Genomic DNA, 27,234 nt, shown 5'->3' with positions numbered 1-27,234 from the left:
TAAGGTTTTATTGCATTCACAAGACAAATAAACTTCCCTGGAAAACAACCTGACATTTTCCACTACTTTCTTTTCATGTTTACAGGAAATAGTTAAAAGGTCACAGCATGCTTGAAAACTGTTTTAAAAGAACACAAAATAAAAAGAGGGTGCTTTAAAATAACAAATATACATGTGTATGACCCAGCAAAAGAATCAACAACTGTAAAATTCAAGTGTTAATTTGTTTTTGTCTGAACATGAAAATTCAGGATAATGCTATATTTTAGGGATGTCAAAAGATCTGAAATTTGATACTCGGATACTCGGTCATGATACTCGAGTACTCGCGAGTACTCGGATAAATCTTAAACGTATATTGAAAGGTTTAGATTTTAGGTGGGATGCAGTATTTTTGTTATTACTTTTCGTTAATAGCAATTATTGTTTGGGTACGTGTTCATGAACTAAAAATCAAAAAAAAATTCCGTATAAAGTCCAAAAAAGGAAACAATATATGTATCATCTCATTCAGGCGCAGATCCAGAAGGGGGGGGGGGGGGGGTTCCGGGGGTTGGAACCCCCCTTTTTTTTGGACGACCAATGCATTTGAATTGGGACATGTAATTGGACCCCCCCCCCCCCCCTTTGTCCTGGGTTAGGACCCCCCTTTTTAAAATGGCTGCTCCGCCCCTTTCATTCTGTTCCTGAGGAGTTGGTATTTTTATAATACGACTTAATAATTTGTCAAAAACAATAGTGGACTCTAAACTGATTGTGCTTTTTCGTGTTGATCGGTCTTACTTTTTCTGTGCTTTGTTTTATTGTCCTATTTTTGTCTGATTTTTTTTTTGCCATGGCTTTGTCTGTTTATTTTCGACTTTTGGGTTTGAATGTCGCTCTCGTACTTTCGCCTATCTTGAAATTGTAAATTAAACAACTATTAATTTAAATGTACATCTCAAACCAATCACGTTTACATAGAAGGCTTGATTAACAAACAAAGGTAACTTTTTAAGGCTTCCGCCTTGTGATGAGTTAATTATTAATCAATGAAAGTGTTGATCCGTGTACAAACACCGTTAAAAACATCTCTAATCAGTTGCATAGGGTTCAACCACAGATCACTTTGATGTTGTTCTTTTTTTGAAATATGATCTGGACAACAATTTGAGACAAAAGACGGTTTGCCTTTCTATTTTTTGTTACAAGTAGTGCACATGAAACATTCCCTCGGAAGGGAAGGACGTTGCTGGTAATAGTAGACTCATGATAAACATATTTAATTCAATTGTTTATTGACTTTATTTAGTATTACGAAGGGGATATTTCAACGGGACTAAAGTAAGTGGAAATGTGATGAGAATTATCTCATGACAAGATGTATAACAGGCAAACGAGTATCCGAGTACTTAAACTGTACTCGAGTGCTCGGCCTTCCGAGCGAGTACCCGAGTACTCGTTGCCATCCCTACTATATTTCCATTCTTCTATAAAAGCCCTGAATTAAGTCTGTCAAATAAATAGGAATAAACCTAGGCTAGTTGGGTAGAGGATGAACACAGTTGGTTTAGAACAGTAGTTTATCGATGATCAAATCTCATAAATCGATTAAGAAGATAAATCAAGTTAACACATGCATACTTAAGGCATTGAATGAACTTCAAACGGAAGGAGCAAGACCGGATACGTAAGATAACAAGGTAAATAGCAGCCGATTTCCAGTACCAGATATCCCAATGACCGTAATACTATTGTGTGTCATCTGTGTTTTTTTTTATTATAACAACTGTTTCTCGATTCTCCAAATCATCCTCCCCCCTTTTTTTTTATCATGGCGTTGCCAGTTTGATTTCGACTTATGAGATTGAAAATCCATTGGTATCTTTCGCCTCTTTTTCCATTTGATGAACAGCTGTGAGTGAAAACCATTTAAGGAGACAGCCTTCCGAACCAAATTTCTTTTGTATTTTCTCTTACTCTAACCGGTTAAAGATATACCAATAATTCACGAAATGTGTTGTTGTTTATAAGGTCTTTTTCTCAAATAGCATCCCGTTTTTTAATATTCTGTTTTCTTCTTAAACAGTTTCATTCAATAGCATATCCAAAGCTCACTGAATTTCTACAATCTACAAGCTTAAAAAACCTTTACAATGACAATTTCAGCTGCTACTCATAGTACAACTTTTTTTAACTCGTTTCATGTGCTGACTAGCAAATACAACTGCCCAAGGCTAGTAAGTTAAACAGCCCATCTTGTAGTTCACATCCCAGAAGAAGAATCCAATTGAATTGAGTATTAATAGATCAAAGTCCAGGTGCATAGAGGCAATAATGGGACTGTAATTAGAGGCACTTGGTTTCCTGATGTTATCCTTTGAACCATATGTTCTAACTCGTCTTCATTAAGCCTCGTTTGGCGAGAAAGAACCCTATATATATATATCAGGATCAATATGAAGAAGGTAAATGTCACTGTAGAAATTTAACCATCTGTCCATCCTTTACTAAACCTGGTGTAATTATGCACATGTGATTATAGTTATACTTTTAATTGATTTTTAATAGATCAAGGGCCAATGTCACAGCAGATTGGTAGGATTTCAGCTGTTGATATCCAATATCCAATAGTATTCGACGTTTAAGTTTTGACCCTTTCAGTGCAAAAAATATATAAGTATGGAAAATTGTACTTCCTTCTTATCAATTCATGTTTTTCTGTGGTATGCATTAATATGCTTACATATCTCATTTCAATCCTAGTTTTTGTTGATATTTTGAATCGTTTTCTTAATAATCACAGTTATTTTTTACTTATGTCTTTTGGATACTCCTTTCTTTATTTTTCCTATAAGTTTATGTTGCACCATAATTGGTTGTCATATTTATCAGAACCAATACATCACAATTTACATATTTGGGAACACATTATTCCAGATATAAACCAACTAAAAGGTAATATATACCAGCATATATTTTGGGAATTATAACCAGAAGATCTTTTATCATCATGAAGTGTTGTTTATTTGTGTAAACAATTAATGAATTATGCATCAAACACAATTTTACAAACATTACATTATCACATAGGAGGGATTTCTGTTAAGGTTTACAATATATTCACAAAACATTTCTTACATAAACCTGTTCCACTGCAACTTGTGTTAACAAGTTCTTTATATAACATTATATAATATGATAATAAGACATCAATAGGATTTTTAAAATCAGTTATACTTAACACTAGTAAAACATATCCTAGAATACTTATTACATTTTAAAAAAAATATATAATAACTCATTAAACATTCTTATAAATCATTTCTTAGGTTTTGCATTGGTTGATTTTACAAACAATTCACTGTAATTTTTTTTACCCTGCATGACTTGAATTCGTCTGGTATTATAAAACATAACTTTAAACCACACATATTCTGAACAATTGAAATATATGATTTCCTGAAGCGTGTCCATTTTGAAAGGTCAACATGAATTTCCTTTCAATTTCTCATTGATACAGCAAGTAATCCAAGGCTAGATTTTTTATTTTTATTTTGCCTTGATATCTGGACAGACAAACTGATAACCCATAACTAATAATTATAGACGCAAATCTGCATTACAAAACCTTATGAATGTTGGCATACAAAATTATAAGCCTGGTATCTTTGATGGTGTTTTTTCTTCTGAAAAGCTCTCTCTTGGCTATCATACTTTCACTGCATTGAGATAAAGCCATGAATAATTCTCAGTAGAAAGGGAAATTATCACATTCATGTTGAAACTGTTTTACAAATTAAGTGTTTGAAGTAAGAAATGTCTCAATACAATGACTGAATTTTTATACTTAAGCTGAAATAAGCCATTAATATGTTTCCTTTTCCAATAGCTCAAATGAAATAAAACATATATCCTTATATGAACAAGGCGAGCATCTAATTCCTCATTTTCTGGTGAAATACTATTGCTATGCTAAAACTTGTTTGGCAATTAACAAAAAAAATCAAATATTATGTAAGACAGAAGTCTTTGGTCCCTTTAGATATAATTGAATGAATCAAAAATATGTTTCATAATATGTTCAAACATAAGCCCCTTTTTCAAGACCCTCTATATGAACACATTTAAGGAATATATGATATCATTATTAAGATTTACTTCACATTCAAATGAATATGATAAGTCTCAGTAAACAGCTAATGTGTGTACATGACATTGAGATCTACAAAACTTTTAAATATATAAAGCCATAAAAGCATACACAATGCATGATGGTGTATTATATACAAATGACTATGGTGATAGTGATGTGTGGTTTACATATATAACATTGACAAAACTTTATCTACCCTCCTTATATTGGAGATCATCATCATACATAAAAATGGTTTCCCAATTCTGCCTTAAAAATTTCCATCTTAATCATATCAACCAAATATGCTAATGTGTCAAGATCAACTATTTTCAGAGAATCGGAAATTCTAAATTCGACAAAGGTATCTTTGGCATAATGCCTATGTATAAACTGGTTACTAATATACAAAAAGATGAACAAAAAGGTAAAATATAACCTATATTTTATTATGAAATTGTAAAAGACTTAAATATGTTTCAACATGAATACTGAGAAAGTTCATTTTTACATGGTTTTTTGAAAGCTTTTCTGAGCTAACTAAATAATATCCTAGAGTTTACAATTTTATAATAGTTGTTATCAAATGTTCAATTCTAAATTAGAAAAGTAACAAATTATTTAAATTTCATGTACAATTTGAAACTTTTTTTATAAATACTAGTGGAAGTAATATGTGAAGTATTTAATAAAAAGTACATAATGGTTGGAAAAATATATCTTTAAATACTTTATCAAACAATTTGATACCCTAAAATGTCAGAAATCACAAAAAAATATTTTTGTCAATGCAATGTGGGATACAAATTGAAAAGCACCATGTAGTTCGAATGATTCCTGTTCTGTATAACATTTCCTGGTTTCCATCTTTTTATTGGCCTTTTTCTTTCAAGTCTTTACTAGAGGTGTTCCTTTTCAAGGAAGAGGTCTTGAATGTAACTGCCCAGTAGAAAAAGTAGGACATAGCAGTTAGCAGGCTGGTGATCAGTAACAACACCAGCCGACCCCTGGTTAACGCAGACTCATAAGTCAGATTTACTGCTATTGCTGAAAAATAAAACAAGTTCATTATCATCTGAATATAAAAAATAGTCAAGTCAAAACTTTTATCTTTAGCCATGGCGTTGTCAGTTTGTTTTAGATTTATGAGTTTGACTGTCCCTTTGGTATCTTTCGTCCCTCTTTTATCTACAAGCCAATAGCCTTTCAATCTTATAACTACAATCCAAGGCTAGTCATCTATTAGTATTACTATGGAACCTCCAATCTTATACAGAGCATTTACCATCCAATCTTTTTATTATACAATAAAGATCATCCTATCTATTTACTATAGAACAATGGCTATCCAACCTTAGCTGTATTTGGCATATACTTCTTGAATTTTGGGTTCTCAATGCTCTACAACTTCGTACTTTATTTGGCCTTTTTAACTTTTAAAGATCATTGATGAGTCTTTTGTAAACAAAACATGCTCTTGCGTACAAAATTGTAATCCTGGTATCTATGATGAGTTCATTTACTACAACCACATAATGGCCGTCCATTTGTAATAATACAGAAAAATTATCAACCAATCTAGTCACTACAGATCAACAACCATTCAATTCTTTTTCCACAGAACAATAGCCAACTTCATTACTTCAAAACAATTACCATCCAATCTTATCAAAGAAGAACTATTACCATCCAGTTTTCTTCTACAGAACCGTGTACATCATATCTCATTATTACTGTACAATAATCTTATTACTATAGAACAACGACCTTCCACTTCTTGTACAACAGAAACATAACCAACCAATCGTATTACTAGAGAACAATGCTCATCCAATCTTAGTACTGAAGAACAATGCCCATCCAATCTTATTACTACAGAACAATGTCCATCCAATCTTATTACTGAAGAACATTGGCCATCCAATAACACTACTGCAGAAAAATAACCAACCAATATTGTTACAGCAAAAGAATGACCATCCAATCGTATTACTGCAGAAAAATGACCATCCAATTGTATTACTGCAGAAAAATGATCATCGAATCTCATTACTACAGAACAACCACCTATCAATCTTTTACTACAGAAATATAACCAACCAATCTTATTATTTCAGAGCAATTGCCTTCCAATATCATTACTACAGAACAACGACCATCTTATATCATTACTACAGAACAACCACCTAACAATCTTTTACTACAGAAATATAACCAGCAATCTTATTATTACAGAGTAACTGACTTTCAGTCTTATTTCAAAAGAACGACCTCATAATCGTTTTACTACAGAAATATAACCAACCAATCGTATTACTACAAAACAGTGACAATCCAATCTACTACAATAGAACAACAGTTCAATCGTATTACTACAGAACAATGCTCATCCAATCTTATTAATGAAGAACAATGCCCATCCGATCTTATTACTGAAGAACATTGGCCATCCAATAACACTACTGCAGAAAAATAACCAACCAATATTGTTACAGCAAAACAATGACCATCCTATCGTATTATTGCAGAAAAATGATCATCCAGTCGTTTACTATAACCAACCAATCTTATCATAACAGAGCAACTCACTCACTTTCAGTCTTATTTCAAAAGAACGACCTCATAATCGTTTTACTACAGAAATATAACCAACCAATCTTATTACTACAAAACAGTAACAATCCAATCTACTACAATAGAACAACAACGGTTCAATCGTATTACTACAGAACAATGCTCATCATCTTATTACTGAAGAATATTGGCCATCCAATAACACTACTGCAGAAAAATAACCAACCAATATTGTTACAGCAAAACAATGACCATCCAGTCGTATTACTGCAGAAAAAATACCATCCCGTCTACTACAATAGAACAACAGCCATTCAATATTACTACTACAAAACAATGATCATCTAATCTTATCAATGAAGAACAACAACCATTTACTCATTTTACTACCGAACAATGCCCATCCAATTTTATTACTATAGAACAATAACAATCCTATCTTATTGCTTTAGACCTATGACCATCCAGTCTTTTTTTTCTACTGACCAATTGTCATCTAACTGTTTTATACGGAAACCATACAATCATCTTACTACTACAGAAATTAGCAATCCAGTCTTATTACCATATAATACAACTTTTTACAACTACTGCATCTAGAAGTATGATAGTCAATGTAGGAGTTACTTGAAAGAGGGACGAAATATACCAGAGGGACAGTTAAGTGATTTAGGCTTGATCCATGTCAAGAATCTTATCATTCATTTCTTGTCCAATAAAGTGAACAAAATTGTAGTAAATATGATTGAACTGAATGTTATACATGTAAGGAAAAATTAGGGATAGTAACAAAAATAGTGTAACATGTGAAAATAAACGATCTTTCCAGTATTCTTTTAGAATTTAAAATTTAGAGGAAAAAGTAACTATTTCTTCCAATCTTCACAATTTGTTCTCTTATATTTCATTTGTAATAAAATAATTTGTTAACACAGTAGACAAGCCAAAATACATGATATATGGATTTAGCTTGCATGAAAAATATGAATTCAATTGAGAAAACTAACGGCATAATCTATATGAAACAAAACAATTTACCAAAAATAAATATGAAATATATTAAAAAAACTAAACAATTAGATAGTAATCAAAGGTACCAGGGTTATAATTTTGTACGCCAGACGCGCGTTTTGTCTACATAAGACTCATCAGTGACGCTCATATCAAAATATTTATAAAGCCAAACAAGTACAAAGTTGAAGAGCATTGAGGATCCAAAATTCCGAAAAGTTGTGCCAAATACGGATAAGGTAATCTATGCCTGGGATAAGAAAATTCTTAGTTTTAAAAAAAATTCAAAGTTTGGGAAACAGGAAATTTATAAAAATGACCACATTATTGATATTCATGTCAACACCGAAGTGTTGACTACTGGGCTGGTGATACCCTCGGGGACGAAACGTCCACCAGCAGTGGCATCGACCCAGTGGTGTAAATAGTAATCAAAGGTACCAGGATTATAATTTTGTACGCCAGACGCGCGTTTCATCTACATAAGACTCATCAGTGACGCTCATATCAAAATATTTATAAAGCCAAACAAGTACAAAATTGAAGAGCATTGAGGATCCAAAATTCCGAAAAGTTGTGCCAAATACGGCTAAGGTAATCTATGCCTGGAATAAGAAAATCCTTAGTTTTTTTCAAAAATTCAAAGTTTGGGAAACAGGAAATTTATAGAAATGACCACATTATTGATATTCATGTCAACACCGAAGTGTTGACTACTGGGCTGGTGATACCCTTTGGGATGAAACGTCCACCAGCAGTGGCATCGACCCAGTGGTGTAAATAGTAATCAAAGGTACCAGGATTATAATTTTGTACGCCAGACGCGCGTTTAGAAATAGGTTCCATGGCACCCCTCTTTCTAGAAGCATCCCTAAGATTATCTTCCATTTTTTAAGTGGTTTTTTTTTTGAATGTTCACACCAATGTCTTGGAATAGGGTTTTAAATAAACAAAATGATGGCCTAAATCAAGATATCATTTTACATAAATAAAACCAAAAGGAAATCAATGAAATTAAACAAAAACAAGTACATATCTAATTTCTACATTGAACACGTCTGGACAAGGACATCTGCATAGACAGAAAATAGCAGTTCATATAAATACATGCACTCATACCACAGTTTCTTATTTATATCGAACTGACAGCAAGAAAAAAGCTTATCTATTCTATCATATCAACAATTTTCTATTCTAACATATAACTATTTTCTACTGGATAATCAAGACTATTGGTCTAGCTGCTAATATTACAAGAAGTCAAAATTTCTCATAAGGATTTTTTTCAGATATCAAACATGGAAAAATTGGAGTGAAATGTTTTAGTTATACCATCTATTATATATTATATATTATATCTACTACAAAAATGTAAATGTAAATTTTGTCCATTTGCTTGCATTTATTCTAATCAATCAATTCCAATTTGCATAGAGTAGATGTGTCTTGAAGATCAGTATACTACTGTTGCCTTTATTTAATGCTACCGACATTTCAGCAGACTACAGTTGTCATGACACTTAATGTTTTTCATTCATTCTGCTGATTGACAGCGTCTGATTATTATAGACCTCCCCCTATTGAATTTGCCTAAGAGTTCAGTATTTTGTTATACTTTTCTATATATATGCAAGTTCTAAAGTGACCCAAAAAAACCCCAACACAAGTGAATAAATATTACAGCAATACTTTAATGGATATGGAAAAGTATAAATCCAGAATCTCATTTTGATAACTTATAAAATAGCAAGCAAAGGGACATCACTATATAGTAAAATGTGCATTAATTCTTAACGTGCCCATAATGAGTCAAGTTGTTTCCACTATTTGCTTTTTTAATGTTTTACCACAAAACCAAAACTTCTATACATTTGTGAATTTGTTTTCAATACATGCAGAAAATTACACCAATATAGCAAATTTAAAAACAACATCACAATTAACTTCTTACATCGGTTTGAAATCTTATTTATTATGTTATGCATAACTAGTGGAAAACTTTAGAATTAATATAACTAAGGGGAATAACTCTTACATGGTAAATGTCAAAAATCATCAATATCAACTCGAAATGTATGATTTTTATGATGGATGATATAATATTTTTCAACTTTTTAAAGATTTGGTCTAGTGGTACTTTAATAATCATCAGAAACCAAAGAGATACCAATTTCAATCTTTGGGTATAAAATATGAATCAGTTTAGTAGTTTCCCTTTTTCGTTAATGCAAAAAGCATTATAAACAGTAAAAAATGTCAAAATCTGAAGAAGAAAAAACAATAAATATCTTGTGGAAACAATTCTAACTCATTACAGTTATCAATTTTGTTAATCAAAGGGAGATAAATGCAAGTGCAGATAAAAACAAAAAGACATTTGTCCATTGAAATATGATAAATAAAGACAGACTAAGCGACTAATAAGGATGCGACAGTTGGATACCTGTGTACGATATAATTTCCATTGATCTTTGGGTCGCCAATCTCTTGTCATTATCCAGTAGAAGTAACTACTTATACATATTGCCACTAGTCTAGTACACAAAAGTAGTAGTGGAATAGCACAAAAACTCGTTGACAATGGCACACATATGGCTGAAACTATAAATACCACAGAGCTAAGGTATCTTTTAGAGGTAAGAGGCATTATATATAAGCTGATTAATAAAATGAAGAAGAATCAATGCAGGAACATACATGCAACAGATTTTCCCTTCCAAATATTCTTTACTGACTGATTTTTTTTCTAAAAAACTATTTTTTTTAAATTTTGGTATTCAAAATTTTGATTTCTTTTTTTATTAAAAGTTGGTAACAAGCAGTTATTCTACGTAAGTTTAATAGTGAGGTTTATGAATATTATTTAACAAATTATTTTAGTTTGGAAGCAAGCCATCAAATAGTATATATGCAGTAGGTTGTAACAATGATTATGTATTTGCAGATGTTCTTTGACTCGTTAATATCCAAACTTCATGTTTTTAATCATTTTCACAAAATATTTTGCCTACTTGAGTCGAAGAAGAAATTTTGTAAAGTACTCTATTTATATAACACCTTTTACCAGTAAATTATTTACACCTTTTCAAATGAAGTGATACAAATATTGGTGAAACATACAATAAATAACATAAACACAGCACATAATATAAAATGGCACCATCACTGAAGCTGAACAATAAACAGCCAGGAGTTTAATTCTATCCTGCAATTAGTAATTTTATTATACAAAAAAATATAGTTATAGAATTAATATATCATCTCTTGGTATTCAGCATTTATTTAGAGTGAGAAGTTATATTTTTTAACTACTGTTTATGTCAAGAAAAAATTTAGAGACTCTTGCTGTCCCTGTCTATACAATATTGATTTCATAAAATAAATCAAACACAACAAATTAAACTTTAAATTGAAGTGAAAAGTGTCAAATTGCAGGATAAAACAATATATAATGCACTTGCATTGTAAGAAAATATGATATTAAAGTGAACTCCCTATAAACAGGACAAAAGATCGTGAAATCTTGCTTTTCTTCTTGTTTCTAAAATTTTCAAGTGATTGAAGGGCAAGTTTTAATTTTTTTAATTTTTGGAGGTCAAAAAGACATCCATCCCTACAACTCCAAAATAATGGGACTTATGGTAGTTTATAGCAGAAAACAAATGGCTGATGAGATGTGTACTTTTCAGATAAAATGTGGGGTCATTCATTGGTCATTGGTAAATGGTTCAGGATAAGACATCTTCTCAACTCATACACAATAGTTATTTGGAAATAAATTGATAGATGATCTCAACTCTACAAGGTTCCCTCCATACAACCAAGATAGTTCATAGTGAAAATTATAATCTGATGTTAGAAAAAATGATTCAAACAAAATCAATATTTATTTCTTATAAGGCTTACTTGAAATTATACGATAATTTACATAAAAAGGATATTGCAATATTTTTTTCTTTCAGAAAAATGGTTCCAAAAACTACCACTGTATCACACTGTACAAAGGAAACATCTACTAACTACTTCTACATTTTAAAGTATGGATGACAATATTTTACTAAAAAAAAAAAAAAAAAAAAAAAAATAATTTCTAGCTACTTGATAAGTTGTTGTTTTGTATATAGAGGTGAAGTGACCATAGTACACTCTGAAAATTTGGTTAAGCCAAATAAGAAATTTCTTATATCCTTAATCCAATTAGCTAGTCTTTTTCATTATAATGTGTGTGGGTGGTTGAAGGAAGGGAGGTCTTATTATTGAATGTGGCCTTTGGGTCTTTTTTAGTATGTGTCTATTACCATTATGCAAAATTATCTAAACTATTGGTTGTAGGGATATTTTGAAAGTCCTTCCTACCCCCTCATATACATTTTAATAGAATAGCACCAATGCAGTTATTGAATCTACCTTTTTATTTCTTAAACACTTTCAAAAGGAAAGGTTTGTTTTGATTCAAATATCATTTATTTGTCAACACATAGTCTTTTATCTTAAGCACTGACAGAAATATTCATCTTTTTTACATTGGTTTAACTTTGACCTTTGACCTTACCAATTGTATGAAGGGTGAAGTAAATAATGCTACACAACAACAACAGGCGAATTAATTCTTTATCAACAGCTTTTACCATGAACCAGAATACCAGCGACAAACCTGAAAAATAAAATACAAGTTTCAAAATCATAGTTGTAATAAAATAAAATAAACTAAATGTTCGTATTGAAATATAGATGTTTTTTTCTATCTCTTTGTCAGTTGAAATTTTTATTTTTTAGTGGCAGTCTTGTAAAAGATCTGTATGTATGTGCCTGTCCCAAGTAAGGAGCCTGTAATTAAGTTGTTGTCGTTTGTTGATGTGTTTCACATTTGTTTTTCATTCATTTTTTTTGTACATAAAATAGGCTGTTAGTTTTCTCGTTTGAATTGTTTTATATTTGTCATTTCGGGGCCTTTTATAGCTGACTATGCGGTATGGGCTTTGCTCATTATTGAAGGCTGTACAGTGACTTATAGTTGTTAATTTCTGTGTCATTTGGTCTCTTGTACATAATAAAAGACTTTACCAGCTAGAATTATCAGTACCACCCCTTCTATGGTGGACAGGGACATAGACTAATGGAAGGGGTGCTTCAATAAATAGATATTTATAATTTCTTGGTTTTATCTACAATTACCAGTGTTTGTTTGTAAAATGAATGCACACAATTGTTACGAGGTTTGCGCTCAAATGTTATGCACAGATTTTGTCAATGCTGAAGATTGAAATATTATTTAATCAGATTATCTTTCTTGTATTTTTACAGTGAGAATGTATGCTTATATTACTGAACAAGTTCAATATATATATATATATATATATAACTCCTTTAAAAGACATGTGAACTGGTGAATTTGTCCTCTTTAGTAGTACTAAATCAATATATGTGCATTTGTGACAGTAAAAAAAAATGTGATCAAATCAACAAAGGCTATTGTCCTATTGTAATCCAAGATTAAAAAAAAGGGGAATACCAGTAAGTTTTACTTTGAAAGTAAAGTTTTCTAAGGAGATCAATGATTTGTGGTTTTCAATTAACAAAGTCAAAGACCTGAAAACCTCTGATTTATCCATCTAATGGAAACAAATGAGAAATTCACAGCACATTTTCAATTGTGAATATTTTATTCCATAATCGATTGTGATATATACCAATTCTTGAGAAGATTTACACTACAGCTATCAATTATCTTATTACTTCGAGGACAATACCTGACTTAATGAGACATAGCCCGGAATTACAACAAATCTTATAAATTAATTAACCGATAATAATACGACAGTTCTAATCTATAATCAAATCTGAGGTACAAGAAAGGAGAGAAAACAGACTCAAAACCTATGTAGGTTGAATTCAAAAATGATTTCATAGTAAGCTTGCTGTTCAGTGTGAGCTTTCCGTGTATAGTTTGCTGTTCGGTATAAGCCAAGGCTCTGTGTTGAAGACTGTACTTTGACCTATAATGGTTTTTCTTTTACTAAATGTGACTTGGATGGAGAGTTGTCTCATCTTCATCCATACCACATCTTCCTATATCTTTATAGTTAAAGGATTTCTTTTTATGGGTTACAATGAATGGAAATTCAGAATCTTATTCAACCATGAACTTAGGTTTAAAAGTTCAACAAGATCTTTCAAATATTCATGTAGCACTTAAAAGCATTGTATTGGACACATTAATTCTGTTTTCACATCCTAAAGAGAAAGATATTGGCCTGTCATTACTATCTTTGTAAGCACACGGAGTATGAACATGTAAGAATCTCATAAAATGGGAGATATTTGAAATTCACACTAGAATCTTTATTGAACTCATTCATTAAAATGCAATTCGAAAAAGGACTAAATGGATTTCCCAGAAAACACTTAGCATTGACTCCTGCAGCATAGCAATAACTTATAGACTACATAATCTCTTAAGTATCTCTTTTAGTGTAGTAATATAAAAATCTCAAATAAGCAAATTTTAAGCAGACTTCCCTATATAAACAGAATCACACCTCCTAATGCTTTTTTATATATGAATTATATACAAAATAACTGAATGTGTCATACTTGACACAAAATGAAAGTTCTCTTCACAAAATAACATTATTCCCCCCTACACCTCTTTCCCGAATTTTTCAGAACCAAACTGAAAAGTAAAAAAAAATACTGAACAAATGTTTATTGCTTAAAAAGAGCTATCCAGCACATAAGAAAATGAAATCTGAAAACCATATTTTTTTCCATTTGTATGCATGTCATTTTAACAAATCAACTTATGTTGTTCCCTTTATTTTTCTTACAATCCTAAGAAAGGCACAAACTCATTTCACATGTTAATTTCCTTCTTGTAAAACTTAGAAAAAGATCTGATGAGAACATAATTTGATGCTTCAATGCCAATCACACAATACTTACAGGGCATACTGGAGAAAATTGTCCTCAGAAATATTGATTCTTAACCATTTATCAGTTTATACCAGCTGAACAAGCATCTCCAAGCACATAATGTATATAATGAGAAGGTAGAAACAAAATATAAAACCAAAAAACACAAAAACCAAAAACATCTACAAGAGATTTACATAACAGCCAAAACCTAACACACACTAAACAAAAAGACATCTAAAGGGTGTAAACAGAACAGACAAAACCATGTTACTGATCATACCAAGCAGAAGCTTTTGTAATATCTAACCTAAGGTATCATTAATAAATCACAATCCTTTTATGAAACTTCACTTATTCATTAGGTTTTGTTAGACAATTGTAGCTACAAATTGCCCAAATTGTTTACAATGATTTTCTTCAAACTGAACAACTGATGCAATTTTTCAGACGATTTAAAAAAAAAGGTTGTTAGCACGAAGCAAATGCAATGTTATAAAAAATTTCTCATAATCTAAAATTAAATCTTTATCTAGCTGCAGAACCATTATACTCTTAGGTCCTTATGATATTTTTATTTTTTGGACTATTCGCAAACCTTGTTCCCAAATAGTAAAAAAAATTCATAGGGACCTAAGAGCTACTGTTCCGCAGCTAATCTTTTTCATGAGAACCAATTTTAAGGAAAAATAACTTATTTTCACTCTGTTTCATGTAAACAATGTCTAAACATCAAAATCAATATGAAAATGAGAGAATTTACTGATAAGTGGGATACCATACAGACTTATGGGCAGATCAAGGGGTTTGTTGCATGAGAACTTACTTATAAGGCCAACTAAAATTAATTAGTAGATTTTCATCCAATTTTTTTCAAAAAATGGGGCGGGTGGGAGGATTTTATTTTTTAAATTTTATTTCATATGAAACCATTTTGTGACGAGCTCTTCATATATGCAAGTGTAATAATAAGCTTATATCATGTATACACAGGTATGAGGAATCTTAAGTTATTTTTCAAATCCTAAAATAAATGTCTCTAATTGCGGCTAAACAACAAAAACATGTAGAAATGATCTCTTCAGTTGGACTTTCTACACCAAATGAATTTGGGTTCCTAAACGATGGTTTTTAGTCCCCATAAAATGAAGCAAATGCATTGGTATGCAACACAATTATTATGAGTACAGAACTAGAAAACTCAAACAGTGTTGAAAATAATAGGGTTGGTACTTATGCATTTATGCAAAATGAAAATATAATTACCATGTAAAACACATGTGAACTTAATAATAAAAAAAGAGGTTGTTGTTTAATTACCCTTTTTGGGTATTGGGACAATTTCTGTTAATCAACAAGAAAAGACAGTCATGGGTAAAATCTATTAAAGGGCATGTGTAAATAAAAAGCGTATGTTAGTCGACTTTTTAAACTCAATATACAAGTTCGTGTTTGTGTTTCAATATCCTTAATCCAGTCATGTGTTCTATATCAATGGGTACCACGAGTTTAGCGCTTGGGATATCTTTCTCATTTAAACTTCCTGACACAAAGTCATTGCATAAAAAAATTCAGTTTTCTAATCACAGAAATTTGTGACATACCGCGATTTGTGGTCTAGGACACAGCAATTTTCTCGTAACACGAATATTTAACGTCATTATCGTTATCAGTTTTTACTCTCAGAAGATGATGTTGTCATCATAGAGCAGCAGAATATGTCGACAATCATTTTGGTTAGATTTACTAGAGGTACAAAACCGAAATTTGAAACAGGAAGTCATAATTGAAACGAAATTTTTCACGGTTATCGGTAACGGAAACCAACAAAATCCGTAAATCGTAAATTTTATAAAATAAAAAAAATCGGGGCGGGACGATTTCAGAGGGGTGGGCGGGGATGAAAATCTATCAATAAATTTTAATTGGCCTAAGTGTGATAAATGAATACAGAATTATGGCAGGACCATGAGTTTGTAGCATGATAATTTGCATACAAGTGTGAAACCATACAGTTTTATCAGCAGAACAAGGTGTTTGATTCTTCAGAACTTACATTTAAGCGTGATAGCCTGTAGCTGCGGAACCGTAGCTTTTAGGTCCTTTTGATCTTTTTTACTTTTTGCGGACCATAGATCCAAATATTAAAAAAATATCATAAGGACCTAAAAGGTATGTTTCTACCCCTAGATACCATACAGACGTATAGACAGAACACTTGTTGCTTGAGAACTTACATATTAGTGTGATACCATACAAACGTATTGGCAGAACTATGTGTTTGTCATCACTAGTGTCTCCAAATGTTGTCTCATATAAATGTGAAGGGAATATAAAAGCCTGAAATATATATAAAAGTATCAGTAATCAGATAAAATTCTATAATATATAACTCATTTTGAATTATATAGAAAATATTGTAAAAATAAACACATTCATTAGTGAAATTCCCATAGGCACCATGACAGATGTTAGTTTGTGTTGATTTTAATTTCAGACATTGATTCATAAATATAAACTTTTGAACTTGTCCCATGTTAACAATAAATTAATGGTCTAGAATAAAATTAATAAAACAATTGTTGATACACTATTAAGTAAATTAATCAAACAATTGTTAATACAGTACTGAGTTCAACTAAAGCTTCTACATGCAATTATGAAAAGCCTTTAAATCTCATGTGTCTTTATCACCCTATCTGAGATCCTTAACTACAAATTAGACTTACTACCTGGTTTGTAACAACACGAGCAACACAACAGGTGTCACATGTTAAGCAGGATCTACTAACCCTTCCAGAGCACCAGCGATCACAACCAGTTTTTGGTGGGGTTCATGTTGCTTAGTCTTTATTTTTTTATGTTGTGTTTTGTACTATTGATTGTCAATTATTTCTTTTTTAGCCATTCCACTCTCATTTCATTTTCCATTTATGAGTTTGAATGTCCCCCTGGTATCTTTCACCAGCATTTCTGAGGTAATGGCAGTTTTAACATGTAGGGTAAAAAGTGGCAATAAGTGTCATTATTTATGACTCTGCCTTGTCCTTTTCACTTAAATACTAAAGCTATAGTGTCTGGAGTGAACTACAGAACTCAGCAAGAAAACTGGTAATCCTAGACAATTAACATCAGGTTGAGTCAAAAGCAATTTTTATGCAACGTTTTTTTTTTTCGTTTTCAACTTTTTCATGATTGTATAACTCACTCTTTTGAAGAGAAGACAATTTATGTACTGTACAAACAGGGCAAAAGTGTGTATAATTGACAAGACAAGATAGAATTCTAAGAATAACACAGTAAATCAGAGAAAAGATTTCCTCTTACAGAACTTGAACTGATTTATAAGTAATAAATATCTAGATGTGTTAATTAATAAGAATACCCTAGAATGGTAATATAGTCAATAACTGTCGGCGTGATGAAAAATGAAAGCCAATTTTAGATTTAAATTTAGGAAGGATGTATTTTTTATATCGAAAAAATGACAGTAAAGAGTTAAATGGAACATCCCACCTCTTAATGATATGGCTTAAAATACATAAAATTCTTTATCAGTTATCAGTCAACTTACCCACAAGGCAATAACAGTAAATATTAAGGCAAGGACAAGCTGCCAAATCTTCAACCCTGGAGGTAATCTTACATACAACTGGTCACTGTGACCTAATATTTGACTCAACTGAAAAAAGAAAATTTTATGATGAGACTTCATGAAACCACTAAATGAAATGATTATTTAAATAACAGCTATAGCAGTAACCATAGCAATCTACCCCTTTGACCTGTCTTTCAAAACAAACTTCTAATATTTTAACCCGCCTCATTCTGTATGTATGTGTCAGTCCAAAGTCAGGAGCCTGTAATTCAGTGGTTGTTGTTTGTTTATATGTTTCACATTTGTTTTTTCGTTCATTTCTTTACAATAAATTAGGGCGTTAGTTTTCTTGTTTGAATTGTTTTACATTGTCATTTCGGGGCTTTTTATAGCTGACTATGCGGTATGGGCTTTGATCATTGTTGAAGGCCGTACGGTAAGCTATAGTTGTTAATTTTTGTGTCATTTTGGTCTCTTGTGGAGAGTTGTCTCATTGGCAAACATACCACATCTTCTTTTTTATATTGTTCATCTTTTTTTTCCTTTTCAAGATAGTCGTCATGAATCATAGAAGCACTGAACAGGTTTAAAATTGTGTATTTAAATTTTTTACTTTTAAAACATGAGATTTGTAGGCAAAGGAAAATATTTGCGGGATTGTTAAACCCATTTTTTTTTACACCACCACATTTTGTGTCTGTACCATGTCAGACTATCATGATTATTTGTAGTTTTGTTCTTGTTCATGTATATATTTGTTTATGAGTCAGGTATTTGTTGTTGGTATAGCTTCTTATACTGTCAAATGTTTTTAGTAGTTCCTGCTATCTGTATCGTAGTTTATAAAATAGATGTTTTTTGTATCACTCTATCTGCGTTTGAACATTTGATTACATTATAATGTCCATGAAAAGTTTTCTCAATCCACCAAAAATAAGTAAACACGAAAAACTAAAAGAATCCACAGTATATATGCCATATATATCGTTCAGTCCAGTTTTACAAGTTATACAGCGGTCACCTAGCTTATATTTGATTAAAAAATAAGATGCAAAGAATTAATAAACAGCTGCACCATGAGCGCATGATACCCCCTTCGTCTTGTGTGTGAAGTTTTATTCAATAATCATAGATAGTTCCTGAGATAGGTTGCAACATGTGAAAACCCACCTTTTTTTTTTTTTTACAAAAAACTCAATAACTCTAAAATAAAATTTTGAATCATCACCAAAAAGTATACAGATCTTGAAATTAATACAAATAAGAAGTGTGTAAAGTTTTAAGTAATAATCGTAAATCATTTTTGAGATACGGCGCAACATGTGAAACCGGGCCCCCCTGTTTTAGTTATGAAAATCGTACCTCAAAAAGTTTAAATCCTATTTTCACCAAAAAGTATACTGATCGTTTGACCATCATAAGAAACAACTATCTTAAGTTTCATGAAACTTGGATATAAAGCAGTTCTCAAGTTATGGTGCGACATGTGGACGCCAGACAGACGGACAGACATTGGACATTTGTATACCATAATATTAAATAAATATACATTATATTTTTCAATTCCTTGTCTCCTATTGGCTAATCAAGGTGACTTCTGTAATAAAATGTATAATAATGTAATCTGATGTTCAGTGGTTGTCGTTTGTTGTTGTGTTTCATATGTGATTCTGGTTTCTCATTTTTTATACAGATTAGACTGTTGGTTTTTGTTTGCATGGTTTTACACTAGTAATTTTGGGGCCCTTTATAGCTTGTTATTCAAAGTGTTTCCCTTTAACCATCAGTCCATCAATTACCAAACCTGGTGTAAAAGTGCCCATGGGATGATTAATACCCTATTAATTGCTGTTTAATAAGTGACAAGAGCCAATGTCATAGCAGCTATTTGTAGGATGTCATCTTTTGAAATTTAAATCAAGATAGAATTTGACGTTTTAAATTTTGACCCTGAAAGTGCAGCACATACAGTGGAAATTGCACTACCTTCTTAGCAATTCAGGTTTTGCTGTGGTATGTATTGATATGCACAATAAGCTCACGTTCTAAATTAGGAACCCAACTTTCAGTAACTGTTGGTTGGTGATGTGGTTCACAAAGGTTTCTTTTTTAAAAATAGATTTCCATGTCTGAATGGTTTTACACTAGTCAAATTTGAAGCCCTTTATAGCTTGCTGTTCGGTGTAAGCCAAGGCTCAGTGTTGAAAACAGTACTGTAATTTTTAATGTTTTGCTTTTGAAAATCGAGACTTGGATGCAGAGTTGTCTCATTAGAACTCTTACCACATCTTCTTATATCTAATAACATCAAAATATTACAGTAAAGCTCCATCAAGTTTCTGTTGTTTATTTGTCCACTCTCTAATCAAGTTTATCTATAATGTTATCATTATTGCACTATAAATCAATAGGTCCTAGACAAACTTATTAGGAAAAATTACATCATAATTTGATGGAAATCCAATTTACCTTTCACATGACAACCAAGTAAATAAGGAAATTCCATATACAGTTGAAGGGCATTGGTGTTATTTTACTTTAATACAGGACAATGTCTGCTCTAGAAAATTTAATTGAGAATTAGAACATGAAAAAGAATGTAAGAATGAAGATTGGAGCAATGCTACGAGAGCATGTGCACATTTCATTCCAGTATATTATTTTTTCATAACCTTCATACTAAAAGCAGTATAAGAGGGGGCCCACTTACTGCCTAAGAAGGGGCACACTCCAGTTATCATTTTCAGTGATTCCCTTTATAATCAACCAAATTTTTCCCACAAAAGGGGTGCATAGGGCCACTGGCCTCCCGTCCCCCTAAATCTGCCTCTGATAAGTAAAAGGAGTTCCTATGTGAATTGCATTGTCTATTTTATAGAATTACAATGTCCTAAAGTGTTTGTATCATTTACAACTAACATCACTTAACAATTGTCTTTTTTGGCCTGAGGTTTCGAATTTCCTCAGGTCCCTAGGTCATTTTTAAGCTTTTAAGTCAGTTTTGAGCATGTTCAAAGATTCAATGGTCAATTTAAATGCGTCATCATGTTGCACAGTACCAGTAACCCACAGGCACATGTCAGATTTGACTATGTTGAAGCCACCATGATGATCAGCTAATTTTGGGATCACTGCAGTGGTTGTTATCTTTTTTTTTTTAAGATACATATGACCTGCAGTATCAATAATATTAACTTTGTGTACTATAGATATATTTCAATGATATATTTGTAAGTTTATGCATAATGTTACATGATTTGTCAATTAAATCAAACCCTGTTTGGACTTTCAAATATATGTTGATCTATATTAAGACAGGGTTTATTTTACATACAAAGGGTGAATTACTTATAGTTTAGACAGGTTTTGTATTAAACACAGGGTCAAGTTTAGACACTGGTTTACAGTTTAACATTTTTATTTAGGGGCCATCTGAAGGACACATTTGGGTGCTAGATTGTCAGGCTGTGTTGAAGACCCATTGGTGGCCTTTGGTTATTTTTTACTCTTTGGTCTGATTATTGTCTCTATGACACATTTCCCGTTTCCATTCTCAATTTTAAATCAAGTTTTTTGTTTGTAAAATCACTGCATCAAAGCTTTCTGTTCTTCTCCTATTTAACATTAAAGCATCTATATGTCAATTAATTTACAAGAGATACCAAGGATGATTTAACATTTAATCAGATTCCATTATTTTATTACTGATGGCTTCAACTCTGTGACTATCAATTCTTAATTGGACAACTGAATGCTACAATTTGTTATGATACCGATGATAGTTCAAAGCCATTAAAGATGTATATTATTTATTAAAATGAATATCTGATGAGATTCCTAGTTATAGTACCATTCAGTAACATATCTCCATAAATCAGTACAAGGGCTTCCCCGATGAAACATATTTAATCAATATTAATAACCTTTTGTTTTATAACATTTTTCATGTGGGAACCTTTCATAGCTGACTATATGGTATTGGTTTTTCTCATTGTTAAATGTTGTAGGGTGGCCTATAATTGCTTACATCCACTTCATTTGGACTCGTATGGATACAGTTGTCTTAATCACTGGCTATCATACCACATCTTTATTTTTACATTGATAAAGATATCTGCAAAATAGCAAATTCAAGCTGATGGTACACATGAGAGCACTTAAGATACCATTTTTTAAATAATCATTATTTTTCCAAGGGGCTTAACTCTTTTTTTTTAACCTGAAACACTCCCCCCCCCCTTTTCCTCTTCAACATTTTCCATAATATAGATGTTTCTCTAGAATACCCCAATCCCCTTGCTGGAACTGTTCTGGGTTTTTCATCCGACAGTGAACAAAATTGCTTAGATAAAAAATAATTAAATCCATTAAAGGAGAAAAACTAAGATTTTTCAATAGAATTGTATTCGTAATACACAAAACAGAATATGCATGTATATTATACAAAAATTATGTCATGACATTATTATTATTATCCTTGTAACCTATTTTTATTCTTTCTATTTGAGTTTATGAGCACTTATGAAAATTAAAGAAGAAGCAACAGAAGGAAGCAGTATTATTCAGTTCTCTGTTGATGGGAGATCCCATATATACCAGTAATAACACCGACAAAATCCAATAACTTTAAAAGTGCATTGTAAGACTTCAGTTTCCTGGCTTAAAAATGTTATCAACCCCAAACAGACAATAGAAAAAAAAAATGGAGTACTTTTGTTGAAGCATATATTTGCACTTTTCAATATTTTTCTCAAGTTGTAGATTAATGAAAATTAAACTAGAGGCTCCAATCAGTCTATTTTGCTCACTTGCCATTTCTGGCATAAAAAGATTTCAATGCAATTAGAATATTTTTTATAGTTTCTTGCCAAAGGCATGTTGACTTAAGGCGGTACCCAACACTTTCACTAAAATAAATTTGGCTCGTTTAATTTTTATAAAATTTTGTCAAAGTATTTACTTTGACACTTAAACAAAAATATAAAAATTTAAAAAATTTTGAACCAACCGTTTTGTCAGAAAAATTATACTGGTTATATAGCAATTTGACAAACACCAATTTTGATCATTGAGAAGCTTCATATTCCTTTTACAACACAACGTGATTAAAACGTTAAGCTGACTTTACAGAGTTATCTCCCTGTAGTGTTAGGTACCTCCTTAACTGAATATCTTGAACCTCTCTATCAATATTAAAATAAGAAGATGTGGTATTATTGCCAACTAGACAACTCAACAAAATGATACAGAAATTAACAAAGATAGGTCATGGCACAGCCTTCACCAATTAGCAAAACCCATTTCAGATAGTAAGCTATAAAAGGTCCAGAAATGACAAATGGAACAATTCAAAAGAGACAACTAGCAGGCTTCCTTTTTACAAAATAATGAAAGAAAAAAAACACATGATACAGTAATGGGCACTTAACCACAGGCTACCAACTGGGGACAGTCACACACAGAATGTGACAGGGCTAAACAAGAAGAACTTACCTTTGACCTATGGACATCACCGTCATCAGTTTCCCCAACTCCCAGTAATTTCCTGGTCTTAAGACGACTATGGAGATCACCACTGCTGTGTTTTCTGAAAAATAAAACAACACTGTACAATATTACAGAGAAAAAATACATGATGTTTTACGTCGCTGGGTTGCTGTCTTAAACATAATTTAATCAACATTTTTGTTTGTTGATGTAGGTAATTGAGTAATGACTCTTGTTGCACAGGATTCACAGAGGCCACCATATCTGCCTACTTTTTCAAAAGCTTTTTTTTTTTTGGACTGAGGCTTCTTGCATACCGGTACATAATTTCCATCTGGTTATCCATGGATTTAGATGCCAGTTTCGTTGCTTTAATTCAGTTTATCTGATTTCAGGAGTCAGCTCAACTGGTGCATCCTTGCGGTCAACACCTCGCAAGAGTGAAATGCCCTATAAAAAGAATGATGACAGACCTTTGATATCCCCCACAGAATAAACTGCATTGGTTATGTTTTTTTTCTTCATAGAATTTGGTCTGGTATATAATCTATTCCAAGCTGTTAAGTAAGATTCTATATCATATCATTAAAAGCACAGTCACATATATATCTTTTTTAATTTTCTGACTTGTCATGTCCAAAATATATACATGCGACTATAATATATTATGTGTTGTATGAAGAAATAGCCAGGTTTGTTTTGATTTAAAGAAATATTCTTGATGTCCTTGGATTAAAAAAAAAACATTTAACCAATTATAAAAATTATTAAAATTTCAGATTGAAATTAGCACAAATAAAACATTAGATAATTTAAATGTTAATATGAGTCAATAGAATGTTTTACCTACCCAAATAACAAAGTCCAAACCTGGTTCGTGGACATTATAATGATCTTATTCCTGATAATGTCCTTACACTAATGATACAAATTCTCCTTTGAAAGTAAAGCCAGAACACTGAATGTGACTTCCTTTAAAGCAAATAAGCTAACAATAAAAGGCCAAGAATTGTCATGGTTCTTAAATTATGTTTTAACATCATTAATTTGAAGTTAATTTTTAATCAATATGTGTTGATTACTTTTTTTGGTTAATAAAAACAGATAAATAAATGATTTTATGTCGATTCAATTATTTTGTTATGCAACAATTTGGAATATAAATGATGATTATTTTTATTTATAAGAATTGCACATGCAACAGCAATGATCCAACTGAGAAAGTTTCTGCTATTAAAACTTCGTTATTACAGTAAGAACTAATTGGGTCAAAATATATTCAATAGATTTAACAATTTTTGTTTGAGACAGAATTTTATATGTTAAATAATCAGGAATACCATGAATTATAGCCTTAAAACGTCAAACTTTAATGAAATTAAAAATCAGTAGATAAAAATTTATAAAAAACGTCTGAATAAAATACCTGAAGAGCAATTTCCAGACTTGATCCATTTTTTGTTTAATATCTCCTTTGAGACCAATACAGTCTTATTCCTTCCCAATTAATTTCACAAATGAAAACACAAAATCTAATTTGGGTAGTCAAAGAAATAAGAAGACATAAAACTAATATTTTACCCCCTTTATGCCTATGAAATATACCAAATCAATATCATTAATCACCATGTTTGACCAAATATGCTAACTTTATGTGACAAAGCAACAGAAAAGTTGTTATAAATTCTTGACAATTGTATTACCAGATTTAATGATGTAAAAGTTGGTTTCCGATAGATGATTTAGTGTCCACAATAGCAATGATTAAAGACAGCTGACTTTGTATCAATAGCAAGATCCTATTATACAATAAATTATCTTATTGTGACAGAAATTAAGCATCACTTGTCATAATATGATCCCCACATTAACTAAGATATCTGCCATATTGCAAACAGTTTTTCATTATGTAAAACTTCATCAATCAATTATACAAACTTTTTATTAAATAGTAAAATTTAACTTATTTTTCTTGGAGTCTGAGGTCGAAGTGTAAAATCTTGACTTAACTGGACAATTTTGACTTGACTCAAGGACTGGACTATTGGATAATCCATGAACTGGATGGACTTTGAACTTACTGGAAAGTGCTTTTATTTTTTTTGTTGTTGAAATGTATCAATGTTCTCCATGGTACATAGTATTAAAAAAATATAAAACATTTTTTCACCTTAATTGATGTATTCTAACGTAAGCCGATGATAATTTTTTAATTAGAAACATTAAAACATGGGAAACAATCCAGTATAGACCATTTTAAGGGCCAAGTCCAATAGTCCAGTCCAGTCAAGGTTTTACTGTTTGCTAAAACTTAAGTGAATTGAATACACCATGTTTAAATTTGAAAGAGAAAAAAGGACAGTCAAGTAACATGAATGTATGTCTTGCTATCGTCTGCCTTAAAAAACATGTGGCATCTAATCAAACCACTTAACTAGCAAAAATAATCACACAACCATATAAAATATAGTTAAAACAAACTTAAGAGTTAAAATGACCTAACAATCATATTCCAGATCTACATGTAGCTCAGGTCCATCTAGAATGAAGATTTGATGAATAACCATAAACAACATTCTTAAGTTAAACATGTTTCTTTTATTCTAATAATGACAATTGCAAAAAACTATAAATAAATAAAACAATTCTGGTAAATTCTTTTTGCAATATAGTTATCAAAGGTACCAGGATTATAATTTAGTAAGGTAAGGGGATTATAATTTAGTAAGGTAAGGGTAAGAAAATCCTTAGTTTTTTTTAAAGAATACAAAATTTTGTAACAGGAAATTTGTAAAAATGACCATATTATTGATATTCATGTCAACACCGAAGTGCTGACTACTGGGCTGGTGATACCTTTCGGGGACAAAACGTCCACCAACAGTGGCATCAATATAATGATAATCAGGCACCAAAAACAGAAATTTAATATCATCTTGCTCAGTTTTTTCAAGGATCATCAAATAGATAGCCTTTGTCAGTGAAACATAAATTTCAATAGTAATACACGTCTGGAAAATACAGAATTATAAGTCTGGTATCTTCAATTAGTTTTTTTTATACTTTGTATAGACATACAATGTTTGCCAATTCTAGAAGGTCTATGATCATATCAGTTATCATTACCCTGATATATTGACTGTCAAATGGGAAGTTTTCTTATTGGTTTTACTAATTAATTGGACAAGTATGAAGTCCATCAATTTTGTTTGATTAGGTGTATTGGGGATAAATGATAATTAATAGCAACATTTCTAAGAATGTCACATGATCTTACGAGATGACCATGCATGCTTGGATATATATATTATAAATCTGGTTCATGCAAGAAGAGAATCATTGCTTTGACTCAAGCATTGACATCAATGAATTTCTATTACAAAATTAATCATTCTTAACAGGCAATAACTTCAACCAAAACCCACAAATGAGATGAAGGAAAAGATGGAGATCAGGAAAATCCTTCTAAAATCATAAAAATAACCTGATAGACTTTAAGATGATTGAAATTTGTCTTTGAAATGGTCGTGTATTTATA

General features: G+C 31.4%; 1 protein-coding gene across 20 annotated transcripts in view; it reads right to left on the bottom strand.

The window, feature by feature from the left end:
* Window positions 1–2,982: 2,982 nt before the first annotated feature.
* Window positions 2,983–27,234, bottom strand: part of LOC139482682 (tumor protein p53-inducible protein 11-like) — a 202,034-nt gene continuing 177,782 nt past the window's right edge. For 10 of the 20 annotated variants that reach the window (XM_071266740.1, XM_071266741.1, XM_071266742.1 and 7 more), the window contains 6 exons: window positions 23,703–23,796; window positions 18,186–18,293; window positions 16,849–16,951; window positions 12,252–12,353; window positions 10,143–10,300; window positions 2,983–5,161 (listed from right to left, as the gene is read on the bottom strand). In XM_071266740.1, the coding sequence (XP_071122841.1) occupies window positions 5,156–5,161; window positions 10,143–10,300; window positions 12,252–12,353; window positions 16,849–16,951; window positions 18,186–18,293; window positions 23,703–23,796 (571 nt within the window). In that variant the 3' untranslated portion in view covers window positions 2,983–5,155. The remainder of the gene's footprint in view (window positions 5,162–10,142; window positions 10,301–12,251; window positions 12,354–16,848; window positions 16,952–18,185; window positions 18,294–23,702; window positions 23,797–27,234) is intronic. The other 10 variants (XM_071266736.1, XM_071266737.1, XM_071266738.1 and 7 more) reach the window with 1 other exon arrangement.

The sequence above is a fragment of the Mytilus edulis genome, chromosome 7, assembly GCF_963676685.1.
Source record: "Mytilus edulis chromosome 7, xbMytEdul2.2, whole genome shotgun sequence".
Taxonomy (NCBI): domain Eukaryota; kingdom Metazoa; phylum Mollusca; class Bivalvia; order Mytilida; family Mytilidae; genus Mytilus; species Mytilus edulis.
Note: the sequence above shows the minus strand (reverse complement) of the source record. Positions and strands in the feature narration are given on the sequence as shown.